At 38.5% G+C, this 19,362-nt stretch overlaps 1 protein-coding gene across 2 annotated transcripts; it reads left to right on the top strand.

Moving 5' to 3' along the window:
* preb (prolactin regulatory element binding) lies at nt 1–7,102 on the top strand. Of its 2 annotated transcripts, none has more exons than XM_067511405.1 (10): nt 1–177; nt 610–791; nt 1,045–1,243; nt 2,786–3,036; nt 3,990–4,070; nt 4,954–5,081; nt 5,184–5,357; nt 6,387–6,459; nt 6,561–6,720; nt 6,814–7,102. In XM_067511405.1, the coding sequence occupies exons 2-10, from the start codon at nt 657–659 to the stop codon at nt 6,906–6,908; spliced, it is 1,296 nt and encodes a 431-aa protein (XP_067367506.1). In that variant the 5' UTR covers nt 1–177; nt 610–656; the 3' UTR covers nt 6,909–7,102. The 2 variants fall into 2 exon arrangements, with proteins under 2 accessions (XP_067367506.1, XP_067367507.1); XM_067511406.1 differs by lacking the exon at nt 1–177 and adding an exon at nt 266–512.
* Nucleotides 7,103–19,362: the final 12,260 nt, after the last annotated feature.

The raw sequence follows: 19,362 nt of genomic DNA, 5'->3' as shown, positions 1-19,362 counted from the left end.
ATACGCTGCTGACGTGTAGTAGGGAAGTGCTTATCGAGCTGTCTTTAGCCGCTAGCTCTTGGCTCGTTTTTCTCATCACAATCATTTTGCCATTGACAGCTCACTATGAAATCATCTGTGATATTCTTTAACTATTTGATAAAATAACAGGCAAGACCAACCGGACTGATTACTGAGGTAGGGCATTTCTAATTAAATCACCGGCAAGAGCTAGCAGGTTGTAGTGCCAACTGTAGCTACTACAGCTAGCTAAACGATGTTCACATAGTGGTACAGTTCATACTGAACGTTGTCATTGCAGGATATGCATAGGTTATGTTAGGTAATTGACGTTTTTCCACGCCACATTTCTGTTGAAATAAACAATGTTATTCACAACTGTCAACATGAGTGTCACGCGAAATACATCCAGCAAAACTGAACCAGTTTCACACTGATGGCTGTGGGTAATTGAATTAACTGTGGAAATTAAACTAGCTAAGACTTGCTAAGTCAGACTTTGCAGATGAACCGTGAGTTACTGCATCACTTCATGCTGAAATGACATCATGAAAGGTCACATTGACACAGTGACTAAGCACAGATTAACATTTATTCTGTTATCCACAGGTGCAATTTTATGACGAAGTGTAAGTGACTGAGTGAACACATCAACAATGGGAAAGAAGAGAGCCCCAGATCTGTACAGAGCCCCCTTTCCCTTATACTCCATTAAAGTGGACCCCAAAACAGGACTGGTGATCACAGCAGGAGGAGGGGGGGCCTCCAAGACAGGCATTAAGAATGCTGTGGTAAGTACTAAGCATCAACTTGTTCTACTAATGAATCTGTTGTTTTAATGCAGGTCTGCAGTGGCCCTAAGAATTCAGTCCAGCACATTGTGCTTTTCTATTGTGTTCCCTCCTCTTACAGTGTGTTTCTGTGTTTGGATGTATTAATTCTTTTGTTTGATTCTTCACAAACTGTACCATATTGACCTTGCAGAACTACAGTACAACCCAGCCCATAGGGATTTAATACTTATGTTATGACTGTGTGTTTCAGCAATTCCTGGATCTACAGCTGGTTGGAGAGCACCAGTACAGTGCCAGTCTCCTTCACTCTCATGATACTGACACACGTGCCACCATGAACATGGCTGTAGGCGATGGTTTGATTGCTGCAGGACAGGATGGGACCTGCTGTCTGATGAGGGTTAAATACTGCTCACAGAAGGAAGGAGGAACACCGGCTTCTAACGATGGTGAGACTTCTACAGTCTGAAACACACCTGCTACCTTAAACTGGACACAACAGAAAAATATTTTACATAGTGTTGATTACAGCTATTTACTGTATGTATGCACTTTCATTTACTTAGTGATAATAGTATTATATTTTTGTAAAGACAGTATTTTATGGATATGTTAATATTGACCTTTGTGTAGGCAGTATTTCTCTCTTAGACATTTTTACTTAGTAGTAAAAATAGTATCAGTCAATGTGTCCCAGGAAAGCTGACAAGGATCCACCTGCAAAAAAACAAAAAACAAAAAATTAAACAGTAAATTTACAGTATCTGAAAATGCCCTGTACCATAAAGCTTGTTTAGACCAGTCTGCCTCTCTTTGGTTCATGTGGGTTTACTGAAGAACTGCACAACATAAAACCAAGTTTTTAAAAAGTTGGGGAACCTTGTAAAATTTAGCTAAAATGTTAAACATGAAAAAAACGGTTAAAATAAAAATTGCATTTTATTTTTAATATAATGGGGGCAACACTTTAAAAAAATGTTGGGAAGGGGCATTTTTTACCATTTTGTTAACAGCACCAAGTTTTCAGAACTGGAGAGACCAATTGTGTTTTTTCTTATTCTTGCTTGATGTAGGATTTCACAGAATTTGGGGTCTCTTTTTTCGTATTTTGTCATATTTTTGCTCCATAATGTTTTTCAAAGAGCAGGCCTGGACTGCAGGTTTGACTAGCGAGACATGCTTTTGTAATACCACAACCACAGCATGTGGTTTGGCATTTTGTTACTAAGAAAGCAAATCTCAAAAACATGTGGCAAGTGGTGTTTTCCTGAAAACCTGTATATATTGTTCAGCATTAATTACTTCCTCTTACCTCAGTCCACTTTAAATGTGTCCGGGCTCAGGGAAAATTGTGGCAATACAGTATTGCCACAGCACTACCCACTGCTGATTAGCTGGATCCGGTCAGTCACTTAGAAGCTGAAACATACCATCTTGAATGAGGGGGGAGTGAGGAAAGACAAAGTGAATTGGTATCTTTTAGTTTTCGGCTGGGTGGGAACACTTGTTAAAGCTGAAAAGGGGCTTCCTGAGCTACAGGGTTGGGAACCCCTACGCTACAAAATCCTATCTGCTCTTTAATACAGTACCTTCTGAGGGCCAGAAGATTATCAGCACTAGTTTTCGCGTTTGTCCCCTTTTTCTTTTTTTTTTCTGAATGTTTTACAATATTAACAATCGCTTTTTTCAACTGTTCTTTCCAATATTTGCTCCTGCTGTGTTACAGTTGAAAACCAAAATGTTGGTATTCACAATTTATAATATATGAATGTTATGAGAAGAACATATGTCACCACTATGTGAGTTATCCCCAGTAAATACATCAGCGTTCCAAAGAGTATAAATATAATATCTATATAAAGAGTCTGTACTGACATTCAGCACAAAGAAAACAGTTCTAATTTAATTAAAACTGTTTTCAAATTTATTCATATAAATCAAAACCTCTGATTCCGGGCTTCTTCCTCATCCACTAAACATTTGTGTAATAGGTAAGAGCATGCAGCGGGGCAGTGCCCGGAGACGAGCTGGGAAAGGAGACACAGGTGGACAGGATGGAGCTGCAACATCTGGAGCCATCTCAGACATGAAGGATGACACGGCTCACATCACTGTGGCTGGTGTGGCTGAAGTGCAGTCAGACTCAAACCCTCAGGACCCACTCCAGAAGGTGGTTAGGTTCAGTCCTGACCTGAGCCTTCTCTTAACAGGAGGCACAGATGGACACATTCGAGTCTGGGAGGTAAACACTATCTAGTTTTTCCTTCCACATTAACCATGTGTGAGTGCAACTGGAGAATAAAATGTTTCCATAACCTAAAAAAACATACAGAAATATAGTATCCTATCTTTTGTTGTTACTGTGTATTCTTTAGTTAAATGTGGAAGAAAAAGGATTTTCAATACAGAATGTCCATCTGTCCAAAAAGTATGTGCATTTAGGCACTCAACACGTCAGGGCTTCTGTAGAATAAATTGTCGCATCAGTGCAGTCTGGCATGGAGGCGATCAGCCTGCAGCACTGCTGAGATAACCAAATTGCTTTCATAGCAACCTTCAGCTTAGCTGTGTTGGTGAGTTGATTGTTTTCAATCTCTCTTCACAAAACCCCATAGATTCTCTAAGGGGCACTGGTCAGGTGGGTTTGCTGGCCAATAAAACACACAAAAGTTTCAGTCAGCAAACGACTTTATGGTAGTTTTGGCACTGTGATCAGGTGCTAAGGTGTAGATGGCTGCACTGACATTAGACTTGATAACACATAGTGGAGATGCACCAGCAGATCACATGGAACCCTAAATCCTCACAGAGTGGAAACTTCACACTGGACTCTCCAGTCCTCTTGTAGCTTACCCTTTTTGTGGAGGGTGTCGATCATCACCTTCTGGACAACTGTCAAGCCAAATTTTATACAACTACACAGAAACATATTATTTACACTGTATGAATAGTAATATACTCAAACTTGAAGTGAAATATTTTGAGTTACTGGATATTTTATGAGCTATAATCTGAAAAATAAAAAGGCTTACAATATTTCACTTTATGTCTAGTGAATCTAGAATATAAGTTTCACTTTTTGAATTGATATAAAAAAACTTTCACAATATAATTTTATATATTTTTGGATATGCATCTGTGTGTATATACTCTTATGTATTATAAGAAATACATTTATGTCTTCATTTTGTACAGCTTTCATCCCTGAAGAAGAAGTTTGACTTCAAAGCACATGAAGGAGAGATTGAAGACTTGGACATGAGTCCAGGAAACAAGGTGAAAGCCTCTCCCCCTCCCCTGCGGGGGTATTTAGTATAGGCTCTAAACAATATACAATCCCCTCCAAAAGGATTGGAATGGCAAGTCCATTTATTCTCTGTTTATTGTAAACGGAATTTATTTGGGTTGAAGATCCGAAGACGAATTTTAATTGAAAGTTTAAATGTGCAGTTTTATTGAAGCATGACTTTCAGGTGTTTCTTGTTATCCTGGTGTAGCCTGTGGGGTTGAATGTTGAAACAATAATTAGCTCAGAATAAGATAACTTACACTTATAGACATGACTGTTATGACAATATTGGGCTTTAAATTATTTCCTTCCTCTTTTTTTACGCTGAAACAGATTATACTACATAGATTTTTAATTTACAAAAAGCATTTGGGGCATTGATTTATTTGGTTTTCTCTGACAACGCAGACTCAAAATCACACATACAGGAAAACTACACATACACCCACTCAGTTGATTACTTCAGGGGTGCCAACAGTTACATAATATCTTAATTTGCGAAGCCCAAGGTCTCTTTAGTTTCCTGTTAGTGAACATGATTTACTGCTACTGGTGGTTTCTCTGTGCCACCATAAAAAAGGTTATTCTTGATTTTATTTTTCGTGTTTTTTCTTCCAACACTTAGCACATTGGGAAAGTCTAGAGAGCTCAGTGGGGATCTGAGAAAGAAGAGGGTAGAAGCACACAAGTCAGGAATGTCTCTTAGAGCAAATTCTAAATTACTGCAGATTCCACCATCATTACTTTGAAGTATTGTACCTAAATTAACTAGAAAAACAAATGATTCGGCCCTGTTGTTCCAAAACTGCTGGCGGGGACTTTATTGAATTTTTAGTAATGGCAACTGTGTTGTGTTTTGTTCTCATGCAGCATCTGGTGACTGTTGGTCGGGACTTTGCCTGCAGTGTCTGGAGCGGGAATCAGTTGGCTATGGTTCTCAAATGGCATGAGACCCTGGCTCATGTGGTTGAGAAGACTTATCGATATATGGCTTGCAGGTTATTGTTTTTTGAAAAAGTATCCCAGGTGTTCAATTTACTTTATCCATTGTGATGATATTACAGTCAGTCAGTACATCATCATGTTTTCATGTGTTTCAGGTTTGGGAAAGTTGAAGACCAAAAAGAGGCTCTGAGGCTTTACACGGTCCAGATCCCTCATAAAAGGGACAGAAAACCTCCTCCATGCTACCTCACCAAGTGGGATGGCAAGAGCTTCCTGCCCATGCTGACAGCTCCCTGTGGCACAGAGGTCATCTCTTGTCTGGCTGTCAGGTAACTGAAAGGTTTACACTGTAAAATGCACATGTATTGGGGCTACACGTTAAAAAGAATCTGACATTGCAATATTTGTTTCTGTGATGTAAAAACAGGAATATTCACTAGATGAATTGAATACTGTTGTTCAATATTGAAAGGTGTGATTGTTCTAGAATGATTGGGGGGGAGATGTTTGTAGTTAAAACACAACTGATATATGCTCTTAATGGTCCTTGAATGGAAGTAGGATGGGGGAAAGCTGGTGGCTGACTGAAAATAGTAGAGAGTGTGTATACATGTACTTGAGCAACGAGGATAAATAACCAGGTGGCAGCTGAGTGACAGGCTGAATAATAGGACAGATCATTATTGGGGCGATGTCACCAAAACAAAGTCTGTCTAAAGTCTGACAGAAAATGTAACCATCACAAAGTGCCTTCAAGAAATCTAAATAATTCACTTTTCCCTTGCAGTTTTTAAAAATTTAGACAGTTTCTATTGTGGATCATCACACACACACACACACACAAAAGTCAGAAATAGGTGCTTTCTGTCACTATACAGTTAAAAACTATGAGCCAGGCTTCCAAAATAAGTCAGAGGTGGACGAGAACTCAGGTTACTCTTGTGCTGCATGTATATGTGGTTTTCCAGAAACAGAAATGTAAATGCAGTTACTAGTTTTTGTTGTAAATGGAAACCTTCAATTTACTGCTCGGCATTAAAAAATGAGGAAATGGCGATCAACCAAACAACCCTTAAAATTGTTATGTAACACATTTCTCCTGTAAATTAGTCAGGGAACATGGGAATAATGTGAGTTTTCATTTATCAAACAAAACAAAGGATGTACTGTAGGGTGATGTGTTGGGTTTAATGTGCATTATTACGTGACATTGCATGTCCTGGGATGTGAATGACGATGCTGAAGTATGTATGTATAAGTACATGGTCCTTTTTAAGGCACTAGGCAGAGCTAATTGTTCTTGAGAATGTTAATCAGGCTTATTTCTTACAGTTTTAGATGTTAACTTGTCTTGACAGTGACTCTGGAACGTTTCTTGGCCTTGGAACTGTAACAGGATCAGTAGCTATCTACATTGCTTTCTCCCTGCAGGTAAAGACACCTGGCATACTTATCTCAAGCTAAGCAGGTACATAAATGAGACAAGCTGCCCTACTGTGACATGGTAACTTGTTCGTACCCTTTGTGTGTAGAAGCTGTATTATGTGCGGGAGTCACATGGCATTGTTGTGACCGACCTGGCCTTCCTGCCTGATTCGCTAAAAGGCAAAAATATCAAAGGGAATAATGAAACAGCCATGCTGAGTGTAGCTGTGGACAGCCGCTGCCAAGCACATACCGTCCCAAATCGAAGTAAGTCCGGCATCTTGCACTGAACACATTAAGACAATGTAGCATAACTTCAGAGCATCTTAGGTTGTCTTTGTTTTTTTGTTTGTTTTCTAGGATCCTTTCCCATCTGGCTGGTGCTGTTCTTCTGTGGTCTCTTGGTGGTGGGAGTTGTCCTTCTCCTGCAGTACCTCTTTCCAGGATTTATTTAGATCAAGCAAATGTTGTCACGGGTCAGCGTAGATGAACCTTGGATCCCTTGCCACATGACATCAGCAGTCATTACTCCCAGCTGAGCCTGTGAAAGATCTTCAGCTGCAGCATGGACTCTGAACAGTCTTAACGCTGCGTGGATGTTAGGGCTCTTATCAATTATCAGCTCTTACTCTGGCATGTTGTTGCAAACCCAGAAGACTCAAATCAGGACACACTTGGATTATCTGTTTGATCTTTTTTAGTCTTTTTGGATTCATAAATTGAAGGGCTCAGGTTCATGAATGTTGAAATGGTGGGATGTTTTTATTGAAATATTTAAGAAACAATTTAAAATATATAAATGACCGGCACATTATGTGACTGATTTATTTTTTTCTTCACTCAAAGCCTATATGAAATAGCATTCTGTTCGCTTTTCATCTGTTTTCCCTTTTATCCACTAGTAGTCAGCAGAGAGTAATTTGTGGTCCTGAGCTGTAGAGCTGCCTCAGTACATTGAAGGAATGAACATACAGCTAAATGTTGGGACTTATTTTTCAGGTTTGTTAAGTCAACATTTCAAAGTAAAATTGGAGAATCCTGTACAAAATGAGAATGATTTGATTTTTGTACAAGAAAAATGTCGGCAAAGTAGCTGTAGGCATAAATGCAGCAGGGAGACTGTGTAAACTGTAGTTTGTACTGGAGTGAAAGCTGAATATTCTCTTTGATAATATTTAAATTTATCCACATTACATGAAACAACATTATGACAGCAAATATACAGTCCTGCGTAAGTACAAAAATGTAAAAGAATTAATGCCTGTAATTTAAAAAAAAAATTTCAAGAAAGAATCAAACAACAAAAAACACACTTTCAGTTATTATATTTCATGATCCTGACAGTTTCTGGTTTATAAACTACAACAGCAGTTTAGAAAAACTGCATTAACTGTTTTTGGCCTTCATTAGACATCTTATAAGCTGATATCCTCACTGCTGGCAAACCGGTGGTTGTTGTGTGGAACCTGGTGGAACTTCATATTATACCATCTGTTATACCTTGGTGTTTTTTCAACTAACATTCACATATATCTACATTTCACAGCTGCATCTTCATTTTCTCTCTGCTTCCCATTAACGATTTACATACAGCAGGTTACCAATCAGCTGTGAACTGTGACTACACCAGTGATGATGTAAGTGAGTTACTCTAATGGGGTAAATACTTGCTTTTATATTTTTAATTAATTTTAATTTAAACGTGACTGATTCTGATGATACTTTTGCTCTTCTCAAATTGCACTATTGTTATTTGGGATCAGAACCCATTGGGTAACCTTTCTCCAAAACCCCTGAATCATACAGTTTGTGGCTAAACAAGTAAGATTGTGTTGTAATGGTAATTCAGCGTTCCTTCCTTTTCCAACAGGTGGCACTATGTGTCCACTGAATGCTGAGCTGAAGTCTCTGTGTGCTGATTTAACCTACATTTGGTTCATTCACAGCATCTCAGAGCTGGAGTCTGTGTTAGAGGACAGTGTCTTCAAACTCCTCACTGGGTTTAACGTCATATTGTGTGCAGGTTTGTGTGAGAGTACTGACACACGAGTTCAGCTCCTGTGTAAGTTCCGTACATGCTGATGTGTTTCCATTTTGCATCAAATTGTGAAGCAGTCAACAAATCCACCTCCATCCAAACAGTCCTCATCAGTGGTGGACAAGAAACTTTTTACACTCCTCAGAATCTGTCTTCTAAACTGAAGGTTCTCCGGGGACCTGCTGCCTGAAGGTGTTATCATGGTTTTCACTGTGACAAGTAGCAGTTAAGGGTAACGTCTGCTGTGTTTGTATCACGTTCACTTCATTCCAAACTGCATGTCAGAATGAAGAGTGAACTGAGGTGGTTGGGCTTAATAGAGATCCATTAGGCTTTAAACATCCCTCCCCCACTTTCCTCCAGCCTGTGGAGATTGTTGTAATTTTTTCTGTTCAGGTTTCTAGACATCTATTTGAGATTTCAACCTCCACCAAGTCAGTGTAAATGGATTTCTTTCCTTTTATTGACACAGTGTCTTGGTTTTCTTGGTTTTCAACAGGGTTTAGAAAGACTAATGCCTTTATGTTTAGTTCTATATAGAGGCAAATGGGAAAATGTACCTTTCAGTAACATTTGGGAAAATGCGATTGCTGGTTTGTCCCTACTACCTGTACCATAATGCACACTGAAATTCAATACATGATCGCTGAAGTCTCTTTCTTCTACCCCTTTGCTCACCTTTGATGTTAAAACAGCTGCCAGCTTGGATCAAATGCTGCCATCTGAGTTTTGAATGCTCTTCCAAGGTGTAACATAGAAATGCATGTTTCCACTATACATGCCTTTCATATTAAAGAGTAAAACAAACCCTTTCTGTAAGATGAAAAACATGTCCTGGAGTCAAAAGCATATAAAATACCAAAGGCCTATTAAAGTGCGGTTAAGTGAGCATCAAGTGTAATATGAAACAGACAAGCAAGGCAGCCTTTACCTGCCAGCGTTACATCGAGCACAATCTTCTGTCCAGGGAACCTCTTACTGTAATCCTGGGATGATTCAATTATTGTTCTAACTAATGAAGTATGTCTATAGTATATTCTAACTCGCAGCCAGGATAAAAGGGTTTTAAGTTTAAAACCTCGACAGTCAGCTCCACTTCAGGCTGTCCCAACAGCCCAGAGGATAAAAACTACTACTGTTACATATGTTGTCCTAAACTTTGGAACAACTACTAAGCTTCATAAACTCTGTGTTCAGATGTCAGCACACTAGTTACATGTTGATTATTTGACAGTGAAGGTACAGGCAGAAACAGAACCTTATATTTCAACATTTCTTGTGTGTTTGTTTTGCATCTGTTTGTTATCATTTGTTTCACTGTTTTGTCACCTTATGAAGGGCCCAGGATCCCTCTCACTCATTAACGCATTCATTCATACTCGGGTAACAACTGGGGATGGTGAGTATGACTTCTGTGTTTATTTCTGAGGAAATGTTGGAAATGTTCCACCATCTTTTTTTGTTACTCTTAGAACATCAGTGGTACAACAAGCAGTGGGGCTGCAGCATGCACGGAAGAGGCTCTTCATACTTTTGCACATTTACAACTTAATTCGGATTGTAAATATATTGTTTTGCATCGAAAACAATGTGGCCATAAATGATTATGCTAATGGATTCAATTTTGTTTAGAAGAGGTCTGTGATGAGAAGCTGGAGGGTGAACGGAGACACGGTGGGATCACTACGATGGGCTGCTGTAAAGTAGAAGCTGTAACACTGGGTTATTGTTAGGCACTGGTTGAGCTACGTCAACAGAAAAAGCCCAACACCTTCAACTGCTCCATTCATCCAACCACTTTGACATTGTGGTTGTCCCTTGGGAGTCTCCCTGTTTCTAAATTAGTGTCTCATTACTTAGACATGTTATTCAAACAAAAATTTGCTTGAGTCTGAACCATGTTATCTATGATTAGTTCAATTTATTTGTACAATATCACATTATAATTAATACAGGATCAAATGTATAGGATCAAACTTTCACAGAAGATAACAGCAGACACATCAAGTCATTATAGCTTCTGCAGAAAGATGTGATGTGAAATGCTTGAAATGAAAGATCCAAAAAACAGCTAATGAAAATTCTTCAATATCATTTGTTGCGTGAAGTTGATCTATCAAATACATTATAGTCACAAATGTAGAGTTAGATGTTTTATAACTATAAATATATTGTCTTTGGTAAGATATTCAGTTAGTATACCAGATGTAGTTTTTCCCAAGAAAAAAGTAAAAGAGATTGACGTCTATAGTTAGAACAAATTTGAATATCATCAGCTTATAAAATAGGGTCTGCAATCTAAAGCTTATTTGGTACAAAGCAAAGATTCAATATTTTTATTAAAAGGTGCACTTACTGTATAAATAGAGACATTTCTTGGCTATCGCATCCTGCAGAAGAATTCTTAGAGTCACTGGAGCAAAGTTTTATTGGTTTTATTAACTTTGCAGGGTTTCTGTCAATCAAGTTTCTATTTAAAAAAAACATATATATATATATATATATCAACAATTGTGTCTGGATCTGAATTAACAGTCAATGAAAGTTCATTAGAAATGTTTTTAGGTTTTTGTTGATTGCTGAGTTTTAGCTGTAGGGTTTGTGCTTTAAATAAAAGACTAACTTTTGTTTTTCTCCTCCAGTATATTAGAAAGAGAGACTGAGTAAACACAATCCCAGTAGCTGCTCTCACATACAGTGAAATATATCAGTACTTCATGCTCCTTTCTCACTGACTGGTGTTGGTCATAGACACATGTGCAGCCTCTGGCAGCGTAAATTACCCCGGCTCTGACTACATCTGGCAGCGGCTCACCCCTGGTACCTTATGTACAGAACAGGCTGTGAACGGACTTGAGGCTGTGCATTCTTACACCAGCACATTGACTGTCAAAGCACTACACGAAGGAAGCAGCTCCACGCTCTAAAAATGAATGTTTTGCGTCAAGGTTTTTAAAAATATGGCAATGATGAAATTATTAATTAATGGTGACCTTAAAAACAAATGTTGTAAGTTGACTACTCATAAATATTAGGCTGCTCCAAATAGTTATTATCCACTGACACAAGGCAAAGATGGTGAGTTTACAGGCTAAACATAACCAGCACTATGTGTAGTAGGACAACCAATTTTATCACATCTATTAGCCGATTATTCTTTTTTTGGATGCCTTGTAAAAGGCTAAAAAAAAACCTGCAATAATCCAAAATGCTGCAGCAAGAGTGCTGACTGGAACTAGCAAGACAGATCATATTTCACCTTCACTAGCTTCTCTCCATTGGCTTCCCATTAAATCTAGAATAGAATTTAAAACCCTACTTCTTACATATAAAGCTCTTAATGGTCAGGCTCCAGAATTTCCAAAGGTAGAATGGGAGGTAGAGCCTTTAGCTATCAAGCTCCTCTCCTGTGGAACCAGGTCCCAGTTCACTTCTGGTTCAGGTCCGCCAGTCCACTAGAATTACAGGCTATGAGACATTCAGTGATGCTCTTTGTAAAGCAAATTATTCTCATCCTGAAAATATCTTTTATATTTCTGTGTCATGTACAGCAGTTACTCTGTAACACAGTCTTTAATTGTTTTGTGTTAAGTGGACAGAGGAGGGGACTTCTCCTGAACTCAAGGTAGAACTAAATTTATTAACCAAGTCAATTTTATTAAGTTACCACAACTTAAATTTTATTTATGAATGCGCAATGTATATCACGCAAAAATTGAAACAAGCTTGGAAACACGTATTTAATTGTGTTGAATGTATGAAGAATGTTTGTTGTGGAGCAGGAGAGCAGTTCCATTATGTTTCCTCATTATATTAATGTGTGAGCACTTTTTTGTGTACATTAAAAAAATTCTAAAAAATAAAGCTTATAAATTAAGTTTTTGTTCTTCACTGTGCCAGCATAGTTCAACACTTGCGGGTCATCATAAATGTGTCTTTTTAGATTTGTTTAGGACATGTTTAGGCTAACATAGCATAAAGAGAGGGAAAGAACATGTCTAGCTGTGTCCACATTTCATAAATGTGAAAATTTCCTCTAACCAACTCCACTAACTAATGAAAAGTTGTATCTTGTTTGTTCAATCTACAGTTTCATATTTAGGGGCTGAAGGACGAGTGGATCCCAAATGGAAAATGTGTCTGGTAAATTTCATGGCCACTGTCCTTTAAATTGTGATATTTCACTTACAAAAGTGATTATTGATGTGGATCTGAAGACACGAACAAAGCTCACTAGAAACATCAGGATGAGTCCTCTGGGGGCCATAGTTTGTAGTTTTTGAGCTGAACCATTAGGATATCTAATCATGGTGTTTTCACGTGTACTTTATTTGTTTCGGACCTTCAGAATAAGAGAGGTGAAAGGTGCGTCAGATCTCAGTCCTGACCAAAGAATCAGAAATTGGTCCGACGAAAAGAGCTCGTGGTCTTGATCAAACTAAACCATAGTTTGGCTCATTTCTACTGTGAAAAGTAAAGAGTTCAGACCAACTATAGTAAAGTGAGGCAGACTCTCACCACCCATTAAAAATTAGAAGAAGAAAAGAACTGGAAACAGAATTAAAAGTGGGCCATAGGAGATGACAAGATATTTAATTTCAATTTGGTCTAAGAAATAAAGACTTGAACAATGCCACCTAAATGTTAAACAACTACAGCAGCTGTACATCAACATAAGGGTATTTCCACAGTATATGGTATTTGATGCAAAATTCTTCATTCTGCTTGCTAAATTGCAATGTGAAACCAAAAGTAACCAGATCAAATGTACTAAATGTACCACTGAACTAAAACATGACCCTCTGTTGAGACAGTAGTTCAGACTTTTTAGTATAAAAACATACTAAAACATGAAAATCAAGTGTTTGCACTGATTAGTGTTTCCTGATCACTTTATTTCCTTTGAACCACATAGAGTCTTAAATGTTCCTTTTTCATTGAATTTGAAAGCTCAGCCTGTTGGCCTTCCAAGATTAAACTGACCGCAGTAGGTTTAAACATGCTGCTGAAGTGATAATACTCTCCCTCACACACACGTATCAGACATTCCTTTTAAAACAGTACACCACTCTCAATAAAAATGAGGAATACCAAATTGACACCTGAGACTCCTGTGGTTTGTTCTACCTTTGTTGCATGCGCTGTGTGTCTGATGTTGCGTGCATGATCCATCACAGCTCAGCTGGGCTACAGGATCTCTCCCAGATTTTCCAAGCTAAAGTGCACTCAGATGTACAGTAATAGTGTCCAAAGTTTGTATAACAACAACTTTGCCACAAGGGACCAAGATTAGCAGATTGTGAGCTTTTCTTTTAAATTGTGTCATAAACATTTCCCTGACATTTATTTTTGACCATCAACCTGGTTGGAACGAATTGCTTGAAACTGACCAGATGTTTTTAGGAGATTAAAATTGCAGCCCCGTTACCAGTACGCAGTGATTCCCTCCCCTATCATTGTATTTGGTTCTGTTTCTTCTCATCCAGACAATGTTTAAACACCACTGAGCCATCTCACTGGGCTCAGGGTGGTGCACTCTCTGCTAGTCAGCCTGCCACACAGATATACAGATTCAGAAACACACAGGGTGGTCTGCCTGTTGACTCCTCAGTGGTGCATTTGAGACAAAAGGTTATAATGTGCTGACATGTATCTGGGAAAATGTGGTTTAGAGTTGTATAAAGATAATTGATGGTGACAAAAGCTGAATACAAACCATGCTGTGCTTAAGTCTTAAGTCATATTCAGTAACTAGAATGTTACCTGAATTTTACCTGTTGTTTTCCAAAGTTATTTTACCTTCATTTTCCTGTTTTGACTATACAGTCCGTTTCTCCATCTAGGATCTCATTCCAAATTTGTTCTTTTCAGCAAAGGTTGCTCTATTAACTAAAAGCTGGTTGTCGCCATACTTGTTTTGGCAGAAGAATGCACAAGAACGTCTGTTCTCACAAGATTTCTTTAACTCCAATATACTGATGAGGATGTTACCTTCCAGCAAGTCATTCTAGTAGCAAAACACTTTTGTACCTTGTATCAGTACTTGGTATCAGCAAGTACTCAAAGGTAAGTACTGGGATATGGGAACAATGGGAACAAATGATATCAGGGCTTACCTAGTCATAACAAGACCAAAGGATCAGCACCAGAAAAAAACTGTACTACTGAGCTACTGAACATATAAAGCTGTAAGACAAGATCTGAAATGGGCAAAGTGACTAAGGTGGCATTGCTCCTTATTTTTTCATCTTTTTTTTTTACAAATGTCATTGGTAAACCAAAGCCCACAGTGACTAGTTGTGGCAGAAGGACTGTGTGAGTAGAACTGACTCAGAGTAAACTGGAGTGTGTGTTCATGGTGATGAGGAAACATAACATCCAGTGCAACAGTGTGGGTCATTTATAGGATTTGTTGTGGACACAATGGGGCTTCGTGGCACAGAGGAGGAAGATGTATCTCTCGCTCTCTCTCTCACACACACGCAAAACACACACATATATATACAAGCAGAGATAAAAGGAGACTTTTGGTTTGGCTCTGCACTTTGGAACATGTATAAAATACTGCAGAATTATGTCTAGATTAAAGTTAAACCTTAAAATAAGTTCATAAAATTGTGTGAAAGCTATTTGTGCAAACCATGAGGAATTTTTGTTTCCAATGTTTACAATTGATCTTGTGAAAGGCCCAACATCCATATTACAAGAGTCAGGTGGATTTGTAGCTTCAGCTCACATCAGACATAATACACATGCCTTATGTGTGTGGTATGGTTGGTCCTTGTCAATCTGTTAATTTGCCACAAAGATGTTAACCTATAATATAAAGGGCTTAAATTGAAGTTGTACATCTTATGTTATACAGAAAGGAAAGTTTTCAAGCACTCAATATTAAAGACACAGAATCTGTGTAAAAGAATGAAAAAGCAATGACTGCTTCAAATAGTCAGATAACTTTAATTTCTTTTTCAATTTGCATGTGAACAACTGAGTGAGAAGAATGTTTTGCTGTGTGAAAATGGGTAAAGATGTTCCTTTTCATAAGATTAGGTTCCAACCGAATGAGACAAGATCAGCTACTATGATGGATTGAAACATTTTAAGCTATTGAATTGGGACAACGTCATAATCCAGTTTTGGAGACTATGGTCTAGTCCATAATAATGTTCTGGCAGCTGTGTGTGACCATGCTGCTTCTAGGTGGTTTGTGGGCTTCACTGCTCTTATCCTCTGTACAAACTGAGCAGTGACCGAGACTCAGGGAGGCACACACAGACAGACACACACACATAAATACATACATACAGACACACCATCAGCCTCTTCGTGGCCTCTACACACTGACGTCATTTGTGGAGCCTGTTGGCTCCTGGTTTATTGAGCGGGAAAGATGTCACACTGCTAAAAATGGTTGACTACGCATGCAAGCATGCCAGATACCAAGACCACATAAACACAAGGGAAAAAGTGGCCACACTTTATTTAAAGTGCTGCTCAGAAAGGAGAGAAGGTACTGTACGTAATGAACTCATACAAGTGAGAATAATTCCAACAGTTCAATCCAAAGAACCCAATGTGGAAACTGTGTAGTCTGACCGATTTGAGAAGCAACAACAAAAACAATTATAAAATTAAAAGGAATATAAACTTTCAGTCTCCCCTAAATAGATCAATGGTTTTCAGGTTGTTCCATCAGAGGGCAACACAGCAAAATGTGTTCTGCATGTTGATTTGGCATTAGTTTTTTTTTTTTTTTACCCCAGATGCCCTTCCTGGGCTGGGGAACGACACCAAGGTGGCCCTTGGTGGCTGAGCGGGGCCACGCCTGGTGGGATGGGATTTAAACCCAGGGTCTTCTGCATCCCAACCAGATGCTCTACCTATTGAGTTACCAAGCCCCCATTTCAGTGTCCCCTAAATTAGCTGGACAAAAAGGGAACCCTCTCTGAAGTATTAGAACCTTTATCAAAGAGGATTTTTTTTTAGTTTGATGTATGTGCACCTATTGTGCTTTTGAAAGCTGTTTAACCTCTACTCCATTGCACTAGTAACCACAGACAACAGCAATGTCTTAAAGTCCTTGAGAAAAAAAACTCCCTTTAACGGAAGAAACCTCCAGCAGAACCAGGCTCAGGGTGGACGGCCATCTGCCTCAAACGGTTGGAGTGAGTGGAAAGTGGAGAGAGAAAAGAACAGAGCAACAAAAAGCAACAACAAAACATTTGGCAGATTGGTAGGACCAGTAGCTGCACGCTGGAAGACACACAGCTTCAAAGCCGGGGGACACCTGCAGAAAGGGACAGAGAGAGGGGGACAGAGGAGGACAAAGACAACTACGGGAGAGAACACACAGAGTTAATGACATACAGTGGTGACAATTGCGGGGTGAGAGGAGAGGAGAGAGGAAGACTAGGACATGAATGTACAGCAGTATTAAACGTTGATAGTACAATCACACCAACTGACATAGCTGGACAGAGTACTAAGCAGAAGTATTGTTACTGTTGTGACATTGTACTGAAGAAGTTACTTAAAATTGTACTTGAATAAATGTAAAAACTTTTTAAAAATGTAACTTGATTAAATGTGCATTAACACATGAAAACATGAACTTGCTTTAGAAATATTAATGAGGCATAGAAAGAAAATAAAGCATTAAAATATCACATCTTTTGCTATTATAAGTTAACTTATACATTAATAGAGTGATATTAGTTTCCTAAATGTTCCTTTTTTAAAAACTCAATAACTTAAATTGTGGTAAAGCAAAATAGTAAAAAAGTAAATATGCTTAAGTTCAAGTAAAAAAAAAAATTATTCTGAAGTACACAAAAAATGTACTTTGTTAAAGTAATGAGAGTAAAAGTAATTTGTCACTTAAACTGCTGACTGAATACCTGAAGTCAGATAGTGAATGCTAAGTGTAATTTATATTATGCAACAGAAATGGTAGTTAAACGGGTGCAGAAAGTGAGCGGGTTGACTAACACACGTTCTAACACAGGTCAAAGTTCCATTGTGATTGAAAGTTGCACAGGCTACTCATCCTCTATGTTCTGACCTTTGGCCTGGAGTGTGAAGAAGACATGATGTGACTATAAACTGTGTGTGTGTCTTACCCAGTTTAAAGTGTTTTCACTTCAGTCGTGTTTCTGTATCTGGTCTTTGTTGCCTCCCCCGTCTGCGTCTGCGGTGTCTGATGAAGTGGTCTCTATAAAGAATTGTTTGTTTGAACTAAAACCCTTCAATTTCATATATATTTTGGCAAACCAGAGAAAATTAAGGTGGATGACTCCTACTGTCCCACGTGTCACTGTGGCAGCTCAGTGTTTAGCACCATGAGACTAAATTACACAGATGATGGCAATCTTGCTGTACACACACCCTACTTCCATTTCGAGGTAATATAAGCAATTCGTAAGACAAACATGGAAAAGCAAACAAAGTCCTATTAGTAGGAGGCCTTTGGTTTCAGACAACAGATGCAATGAGACAAAGAAAATGACAGGGTGAACAGAACAGCCCTGGTCCTCTGACTGTCTGGGGCTGACTCTCTTTCTGTGGGTTACTCTAACTCTCCTTCACCAGAGCAGCCACTGAGGCCAAACTGGGGGGAAAGTGATGCACAGACATAGTAAGAGTATCATCATGTACCACATATGCCACTGGCCCACATGTCTGAGACTTTAAAAGTCTGTATATTTTCATTTGTCAAAATTTAGAGAGCAGTGGTAATTTCTTCTGTCTCCCAAAGACAGAGTTTTACTAATGGGAGTAAAAGAAGATGTGGTTTTACTGCTTTTTCTACAATATGTCCGACACGCATATGTTAACACACTTAAAAGTTAAAGTTAAGGGCTAAATGCCTAAAGGTCAGGCATTTAGCCCTTAACCTTAATAACGACTCTCCCAATTTTTCTAGTCTGTTTAGAAGGATAGATTCAGGATTTTGGAAATCTGTTTTAAAACATTATTCATGGGCCCATATGGAAATGAGACGTGGTCCTTGTTACTGTATCTCTAACGCTAATCAGTTACAATGTTGTGTAAAATGTAAAGGAAAACCAACATTGATGCCAAAAAAAGTGTGAAAAAAAAACAAAAAAAAGAATTTGATGATAATATAGAAATTCATTCATTTCTCAGAGAGGATGTTACAGCAGTTCAATCAGGGGAAACACAACAACAACAAGTGATTCAGAACAATTGTCAGAAAACATAACAAAACATTTAGCGTTTAGATCTCGATGTAATTTGTAATTTTTATTTTTATTCCACAGCGTCAGATACTGATGCTTCCTAAAGCGTCACATTGTGCTGCTTTTTACATCCTTTGGTTTCATTATGAAATGCTTTATGAAACATTCATAATTAAAGCGCACAACATCTCATACTAGAGTCAAACCCTGGTCTCCTGTGGAAAAGTTTGTTTTGTTTTGTTGTACCATCCTCCACCCTGTCCACCTCCCTATGAGACTTTCTCACTTTATATTGTATGTTATTATTTTAAGCGTCATATATTGAAGCATCAGGGTTTCCATTAAAATACACTGAAAGCTCAGAGCGAGGATTACAGACACGAATGGGAACCCTAAGCGTCAGCATGTAACACAGAAGAACCTGGAAAAAGTCGTGCTTTTTGACACCTTGAAAATAAGACCTATCTTGAAATAGAGGACAGGCCATAATGGGGGTAGAGAGACTCCCCTCAGGTCTAGAAATTGGTGGTGATGGTGGAAAGATGATGATGATGCTGATGAGGATGGAGAAACAAAAGAGGCTAGAGTCTGATGCACAAATGAAGGATTGTGAGACAGAAGTAGATGGTGATGTGATGGCTGAGGCTTAGAAAAAATGATGGGTGCCCTGGA

Source organism: Channa argus, chromosome 7, assembly GCF_033026475.1.
Source record: "Channa argus isolate prfri chromosome 7, Channa argus male v1.0, whole genome shotgun sequence".
Taxonomy (NCBI): Eukaryota; Metazoa; Chordata; class Actinopteri; order Anabantiformes; family Channidae; genus Channa; species Channa argus.
Note: the sequence above shows the minus strand (reverse complement) of the source record. Positions and strands in the feature narration are given on the sequence as shown.